This window comes from Triticum urartu, chromosome 6 (genome assembly GCF_003073215.2).
Source record: "Triticum urartu cultivar G1812 chromosome 6, Tu2.1, whole genome shotgun sequence".
Taxonomy (NCBI): Eukaryota; Viridiplantae; Streptophyta; class Magnoliopsida; order Poales; family Poaceae; genus Triticum; species Triticum urartu.
Window position 1 is genome coordinate 412,027,509 of NC_053027.1, and position 8,850 is coordinate 412,036,358.

At 47.5% G+C, this 8,850-nt stretch overlaps 1 protein-coding gene across 1 annotated transcript; it reads left to right on the forward strand.

Annotated features, from left to right (window-relative positions):
• The first annotated feature begins 4,445 nt into the window (after positions 1–4,445).
• On the forward strand, positions 4,446–7,144 carry LOC125513845 (transcription factor LAF1-like). The gene is made up of 3 exons (XM_048679052.1): positions 4,446–4,741; positions 4,968–5,097; positions 6,233–7,144. Exons 1-3 carry the CDS (start codon positions 4,606–4,608, stop codon positions 6,828–6,830), a joined length of 864 nt encoding a protein of 287 aa, XP_048535009.1. The 5' UTR covers positions 4,446–4,605; the 3' UTR covers positions 6,831–7,144.
• Positions 7,145–8,850: the final 1,706 nt, after the last annotated feature.

Consider the following 8,850-nt stretch of genomic DNA (forward strand, 5'->3'; position numbering starts at 1 on the left):
ATGAAAACAGAATTTTTGATGTGGAATGATACCTAACATGTTTATCATGTAATCTTTTTTATGTGGTATCAATATTCCAATCCATAAGATTCAAAACAAAAGTTTAATATTGACATAAAAACAATAATACTTCAAGCATACTAAAAAGCAATCATGTCTTTTCAAAATATCATGGCTAAAGAAAGTTATCCCTACAAAATCTCAGAATCTTGTTATGCTCCCTCTTCTCAACACAAAGTATAAATCATGTACTACCCCGGTGTTAGCCAAGCAATTGGTTCATACTTTTTAATGTGCTTTAGCTTTTTCAACTCTCACGCAATATATGAGCGTGAGTCATGGATATAGCACTTTAGGTTTAATAGAAGGTGGTAGTAGAAAAAAAAAGAAGGGAGAAATTCTCACATCAACTAGGCAAATTAATGGGCTATGGAGATGTCCATCAATCGATATAAATGTGAGTGAGCAGAAATTGCAATGCAATGGATGCATTAGAGAAGTGTATTGAAAGCTCAAAAGAAAACTAAGTGGGTGTGCATCCAACTTACTAGCTCATGAAGACCTCGGCCATTTGAGGAAGCCATCATTGGAATATATAAGCCAAGTTCTATGATGAAAAGTTCCCACTAGTAATATATGAAAGTGACAAAATAGGAGACTCGCTATCATGAAGAACATGGTGATGCTTTGAAGCCCAAGTGTGGAAAAGGATAGTAACATTGTCCCTTCTCTCATTTTTTCTCTTGTTTTATTGGGTACTTTGGCCTCTCTTTTTTCTTGGGCTCATTTGGCCTTTTTTATTTTTTGTATTCCTCACATGGCACAATACTCTAATATTGATGATCATCACACTTTTATTTATTTACAACTCAATGTGACTAATACATAAGAACTCTATATGAATGCCTTTGGCAGTGTACCAGGATGTGCAAGGATCTAGTATAGCAAAGATATCAAAAAACGAAAAAGCCATTAAAATATCGTGCTAGTTATCTTACGATCATGCAAAGCAATATGATAATGAACGCTCAAGTCATGTATATGATGATGATGGAAGTTGCATGGCAATATATCTTGGAATGGCTATCGAAATGCCATAATAGATAGGTATGGTGGCTGTTTGAGGAAAGGTATAAGGAGGGTTTAATGCACCGGCGGAAGTTGCACGGTACTAGAGTGAGTAGCAAAAGTGGAAGGGTGAGAGTGCGTATAATCCATTAACTCAATATTAGTTATAAAGAACTCACATACTTATTGCAAAAGTTTATTAGCCCTCGAAGCAAATTACTACTACGCATGCTCCTAGGGGGGAGGTTGGTAGGAGTTAACCATCGCGCGTCCCCGACCTTCACGCATAGGAAGACAATCAAGGATAAATTGTGCTCCAACTTTATCACATAACAGGAAGACCATACGTGCATATGCTACATGAATCACAATTGTTAAGGCAAATATTCTTACTATTCCACAATTTACTGGTAGCATGACTAATATTACCATCTTTATATCTCAAAACAAATGCAAAAAATTAAACTTCTCATATATTCAATGATCTTCATGGAAGTTTTTATTATATCCCTTTTAAATACCCATCATATTAGGGCTAAATTCATAATCCAAGCAAATTGACATACTATTTATAAGACTTAAAATAATATAAGTAAAGCATGAGAGTTAATCAATTTTTTTAAAAAATATATAACCACTGCCGTGCTCCAAAATATATAAGTGAAACACTGGAGCAACTGCCTAGCTCAAAAGATGCAAATGAAGCTCACAGAGTATTCTAATAATTCACGTTTAATGTGTGTCCAACAAAAACGATTGTGGCAAACTAAAAAACAAATAAAGCAAAGACTCATCTACTAGTAATACACAACGCTTTAAAGAAGAAAAATAAAACATTGATAATCTCAACATGAAAAGAGGTACTCACTCCGTCATAGTTTACAAGGTGCACATCAACAATCTCTGTGACCAAGAAGACCCGTGACTGGATCTAGTTTCCTTTGCGCGTGACTGAAAAATACTCGCGCAATAATCCCCACAGCGCCTAATTACTTGAGAAGTTAATGCGTACTAACCCGAGCCAGTGAACCAGAAGTCCTCACGCATGCACTGGCGGAGACCGATTCCAGCGAGAAACGGATGGATTCCACCGCGCATGCTACTACGGTTTTTCTACCCCACGTACACACTGTATGGAGCGGTTACCATGCCATAATTAAGTGGCCATTACATGAGGCGCGCCTCAAATTCATCTGTTCGTGGAAATGCATGAGAATCAACGCGTCGTGTAAACTGTGACGGAGTATGGCAACTCTGGTAGGAGTAGGAGTAGAGTTGGTCTTACCCTGGCAATGCAATATCCACGAGAATCTTCCTTGGAGTGTGGTATGGAGAAAAGAAAATGAGAAGGGCGTTATCGAGGGGTTCCATCAAGGGGGGAAAAAGCTAATGCATGGCAGGACCACGCTACCATGACAGTGCACACTAGTACATCATCGTCATGGCACGGCTTCTCATTTTCCCTGTCGTGCCGCATGCACGGCTTATAAAATTGTTGCTACACCCGTTGGAATCAATCATGTCAAAGCTTCCGTCCGCCTCGTGCCTAGACGTGCATGGTCACGTCGCAGCGCACACGACGACGACACGAGGCATGCAGCTTAGCTTAGTGCAGCCCCCCTAAACCGCCCGTCTAATTAATCTCCAGTTCGGTGAGACCCAGCCCACATCCACATGCACATACGTCCGTCACCCCAGTTAACCATCCCATACGTAGACATCGACTGTTAGCGCCTCTGTTGGGAGACTAAGACCAGTCACCGATTCTTAACCATTGATAAGAACCGGTCTCGTGCCTAGTACTGGTAGTATACTGCATGCATGCACGTCTGCCGGGTCGAATTTCTCGTCCCTGTTCGACCAGCTGGGCTGGGCAGGCCCCATGCCCGACGACGGGCGGTGGCCACGTCCACGTACGCCGCGCGCCGATTTCCCCCGGGATATGCATATGCCGCTGGCCGCCGATCGGCTCCGTCGAGGGGATAACCTTTCCCTGACAGCCAGGCAGCAACTCTGCTCCGGGGCTGGCTACGGACAAACCCGGACGTCAAACACGCGCATGCGTATACACCCACGCACGCAGGGATCATCAAATGACAAGGCCACCGGCTGCATGTATGCCACCCATCTGACGACGCCCGTTCCCACTGACCGCCCGCGGCCGCGTCGTCGGTGCCCCGGAGCTGCGCCGCATGCGGCGAGGCCGCGTGGAAAACGCTGGAAGCCCCCGACGCTTTCGCCTTTTGCGGTGCGCGCGCGCGGGCACGGGCACGGGCACGGGCACGGACGGGACTGACCGACGCGCGCGCACACGCACGCGGCCGTGCATGCTCTGCTGCGTCGTCGGTTGAGCTTATAGCCAACCTAAACACGGACGAGGGATCGTCCAGTCGGTGCAGCACGAATTCACGGACACGCTTTGGTGATGTAGGGGCGCTAAATTGGGCGATGACACGCTGGGATCTTCTGGAGACCAACAGTCAAGTTTGACACTTTCAACCCTCATCATCATGGAGCGTTGATTGTATATAGCAGGGCTGCAGCTTGTTTCTTCTTTTGGACTTTCTGCGCGTCTGTGTTGAATGGTGATAGATAGATAGATAGATAGATAGATAGATAGATAGATAGATAGATAGATAGTGCCTGCTGTACTCTGCCCCGCTCCTCATTCTTGGCTTCCATTACAAGCAAGTCGCTCTCTTTCTGGTTCAAAGGAAAAGGGCCAGCCATAAATAGTTTTGCTTTCTAGACCGATCCTGGCTGCACTTTAGAACCAAGACATAGTAATCAATCCAAGTAAATCAAATGTGTCTTACTGATGTCTTGTAGCTGGCGCGGATGTTACCGTTTGATATTTGCCACTTACGACCTGACGAGGCGTGTCCTCCATAACAGTTTGAAAAACATACACCGGACGAAAGCAATGTCATCGCGGACGATTTGCCGGTTTTCCCCACTACTTGTGTACTCTCACCTTACTTATTTTCCACTTCATTGCCGATCGCAGCTGGCCTTGATTTTGATTCATTATCACGCTTCGTGGTCTCCTGATGTTCTTTAAAACCTCACTCTCTCACGCTCGTCTATTTAACATTTCAATAATGTGCAGAGCAAATGTAAACCATGATTTCTCGGAGTAGAAGGCATCAGCCGCCCTTAAGGCATTATTATATTACAATAATTTTTCTTAGGCGGCAATTGCAGTAGATTATAGCTCCTATTGTTTACAGATTTTTTTTTCTTTTCTAAAATAAAGTCAGTACATTAAAAACAGAAATTGCAAAATTGAGGTAGTGGTGATGATAACACGTAATTTGTTTATTTCCCAGACGACACAAACACACCCCCTTTCCATGGCTATAAAACTCGCACCTACTGCTCCCCTCTGGAAACGCCAGAACGCTCTCCTCCATCTCCATCCCAAGGCTTGAGCCCGAAGCCTCTGCCGCCGCTGCTGCTGCCTCCTGTAGACCCACCTCTCCGAGGTTTCGTGCCGCGCTGCGCCGTTCGTCCGCCTGCAAGCAAGCAAGCAAAGCAATGGGGTGTAAGGCGTGCGACAAGCCCAGGCCGAGCTACCGGAAGGGGCTGTGGTCGCCGGAGGAGGACCAGAAGCTGCGCGATTACATTCTCCGGCACGGCCACGGCTGCTGGAGCGCGCTTCCCGCCAAAGCCGGTAAGGCCGACCACCGCTCCCTCGTCCGCATTTGTAGAAGCACAGAAAGGAGGCATAATTCAGGAGAATTCGGTGCATTTGGGTCGACTGAATTTCGTCCTCTCTCCGGCCAGCTCGTCCGAATTGGCCTTGATTTGTTCGTGGGAGTGATTAGTTTCATCTGTCCCGAAAGGGAAATGCACATTGGCTGGCTGGTTCTGACTTCTGACCATGATTCCGCGCGCAGGGCTCCAGCGGAACGGCAAGAGCTGCAGGCTGCGGTGGATCAACTACCTGCGGCCGGGGCTGAAGCACGGCATGTTCTCGCCGGAGGAGGAGGAGACGGTGATGAGCCTCCACGCCGCCCTCGGCAACAAGTAAGCAGCCCCGTCCAGCACACACCATTTACCTACTTACTCTCTGCACTGTACTTTACTGCACGCAAATGATTGAGACGATCGATCGAAAGACACTTCTCCACGTCGTCTGTCTACTACTCCTAGATGCCGCTGCCATGTTTTCCTTTTAGGTTTCCCCCCGCACACACTAGGCGGGTGGTAGCACTCCCACCGTAGCCCACCGTTTGGACGTGAAAGGTACCAGTGTAATTGTCCCTGCTCGGCTGGCGGCAATCCCGTTCTAGAACACGCTAATTCGAGTCAAGGAAGGAAAGAAAAGAGGGAACGGGGAAGGGAGACCGGTGATGGCAGCCACCGGGGCCTTTTCCGTAGTGGAGTTGATGCTGACGCTCACGCTCCACGGACGCTCCAAATCCACCAGATTTTCCCCTCTGTCTGCCCGGTGCACATTGTGATGATTACACCTGCTTTTCGCTCCGATTATTATTAGCTTGTTAGTATAAAATATTTGTGGGCTTGGTTGGCCGGACGCTAAATGGCATACAGTCCAGTTGCGTCCTAGCGCAAGTTTGCTCAAAATCATTATCTATCTTGGAAAAAACATTCTTCTTTTTGTGAGTATATCCTCTGGCCGTTGCTGCAGAAAGCACCGCCGGCCCTGTTGAATTTAGCTGTACAGTGGAGCGGCGAGAGAGAACATGGCGTCGACTATTTGGACCAATCCTTGCGAGTTAGTAATGGAAACAGCTGCCTTGACGATCCCGACTGGCACGTAGTAGTGTGGCCTCGCGAGGAGATTAGATTCTTTATTGGGCCTTGCAATTATGTCCCCCGAAAAATATCCAACGATGATCGTCGGTGGTCCACAACTCCACATGAATAGACTACGTACACCACGCTCGTCCCTCTCACCCAAGTGGCACATTTTGTTTTGTTTTGCTTTGTTTATACTCCGAGCCACAAAAGGAGAAAAGAACGAGAAACTTGAGAAAGGGCGAAAGAAACGTCAAGTTGTCAATGCAAAAGCTGAAATCATTTTCCCGCCGACCGACAGAAACCAAAGTTTTTTTTATCTGACATAAACCAAAGTTAAGTGCACCGCAAGTAACTCGGGCCCGCTGGCTTAATTATTGACGCGAAACTTGTACCGCAGGTGGTCGAGGATCGCACGGCATTTACCGGGGAGGACCGACAACGAGGTGAAGAACTACTGGAACTCGTATCTCAAGAAGAGGGTCGAGGGCGGCAAGGAGACGCCGCCGGCGGCGAGCTTCGCCGCGGACTCGGACGGGTCCCAGAGCCCGAGCCCAGGGGAGTTCAGTGCGGCGCAGGAACGGCCGTCGAACTCCGGCTCGTCGGAGCCGCCGCACGAGTCGTCGTCGGCCGACTCGAGCTGCCTGACCGTGACCGAGCCTACCGCCTGCAGGGCCCACGCGCCCGTGGCTCCCAAGGTGATGTTCGCGGATTGGCTCAACATGGACTACATCGGTGGCCAGGTGGCGGCGGCGGCACCTGGCCCGGAAGCCGCGGGGGTGGTTGGCGCAGGAAGCGGCGATCATCGTCAGATCACGAGCCAGGGGTCCGCGCAGGTCGATGGGCCACCCGGCGTGGAGGACCCCCTGCACGGCGGCTTCGGCGACAGCGGCACCTGCTGGGAGTTCCTGGAGCAGTTCGACAGCATGGATCAGATGCAGGCCGGCGGCGGGTTCTGCGACCTGCTCTCCATGACCGAGTTCTTCGGCCTCAACTAGAGCATCGCCGCCAAGGGAGAAGGACTATAGAGTTTCTTGAAATTTGTTAGACATTTCGTCAGGTTTAAGGCGCGTTTGTAATGCTGCAGTGTAAATTATGGCCGTATATGCAATGTATGTATGTATAGAGCAATCGATTTGACAGCATGTATACTGGTGCATGTGCAATGCTGTCCGCTTTGGTTTGGTTCGGAGAGCAGAGCAGAGCACCGACAGTAAGATGGAAAGGGTTCAGGAAGAATGCACATGTTGTTGATTTGATATGCTCCTACTACTAGTTAAGGGTTAATATTATCTTCCCGGATCCCGCTTTAATAGAGCACTGTGAAGAGAAGTGCCAAGCTCCCTTCCACTTTAACAACTGTCAAGGGACCCTTGACCTTTCACGTTTTGGCTTTAAGCTGTGCCACTGATTAGTTTATCTTACAATTATTGAAGCCAGACCCAACTTGTTGTAAGAAATTCATGCATCGTCTTTCCTCCCAAAACCATACATCATGTTTGTGAGCTGTGACTATTTATACTAGGCTAATGATTTTTTCCGGTCGACCGGCTAAGAAGCTTCGGTCGGTCGACTCGCTCGCGAGGCTCTCTCCCCTACATAAGTCATGTGTTTTATCGAGCTCGCTCGCCGCTTAAGCTCTCCCTCGTTCGCGCGCCTGCCACCTACTGCCGCTCATTTCACGTTTTTTTCCTCTGCTGCCGCATCTCATCACCCAGCATTTGGCCCCGTCGACCTAAACAGGCACTCTCCCTTTAACCCTATCCCAAATCAGATATGGCTGCATGCTGAGAGGCAAGCCAGACAGTGTGTGGGCATCATACTTGGGAGGTCGAGGGGGGCTATGAGGGTGACGCCATCGCGTGCTGGAACCTGGTCGACACTGATGTTTTTTCACCGATGGGATGGTCGACTTGAAGGAAATATGCCCTAGAGGCAATAATAAAATTATTATTTATATTTTCTTATATCATGATAAATGTTTATTATTCATGCTAAAATTGTATTAATCGGAAACTTAGTACATGTGTGAATACATAGACAAACAGAGTGTCGCTAGTACGCTTCTACTTGGCTAGCTCGTTAATCAAAAGATGTTTAAGTTTCCTAACCATAAACATGAGTTGTCATTTGATGAATGGGATCACATCATTAGAGAATGATGTGATTGACTTGACCCATCCGTTGGCTTAGCACTATGATCGTTTAGTTTATTGCTATTACTTTCTTAATAACTTATACATGTTCCTAGGACTATGAGATTATGCAACTCCCGGATACTGGAGGAACACTTAGTGTGTTATCAAACGTCACAACTCAGCTGAGTCATAACGTAACTAGGTGACTATAAAGATGCTCTACAGGTGTCTCCGATGGTGTTTGTTGAGTTCGCATAGATCGAGATTAGGGTTTGTCACTCCGTGTATCGGAGAGGTATCTCTGGGCCCTCTCGGTAATGCACATCACTATAAGCCTTGCAAGCAATGTGACTAATGAGTTAGTTGCGGGATGATGCATTACGGAACGAGTAAAGAGACTTGCCGGTAATGAGATTGAACTAGGTATTGAGATACCGATAATCGAATCGCAGGCAAGTAACATACCGATGACAAAGGGAACAACGTATGTTGTTATGTGGTTTGACCGATAAAGATCTTCGTATAATATGTAGGAGCCAGTATGAGCATCTAGGTTCCGCTATTGGTTATTGACCGGAGATGAGTCTCGGTCATGTCTACATAGTTCTCGAACCCGTAGGGTCCGCACGCTTAACTTTCGATGACAATCGGTATTATGAGTTTATGTGTTTTGATGTACTGAAGGTAGTCCGGAGTCCCGGATATGATCACGGACATGACGAGGAGTCTCGAAATGGTCGAGACATGAAGATTGATATATTGGAAGGTTATGTTTGGACACCGAAATGGTTTCGGATGAGTTCCGGCAATTATCGGAGTACCGGGAGGTTACCGAAACCCCCCGGGGGGCTTAATGGGCCCACACGGGCTTTAGTGGAAG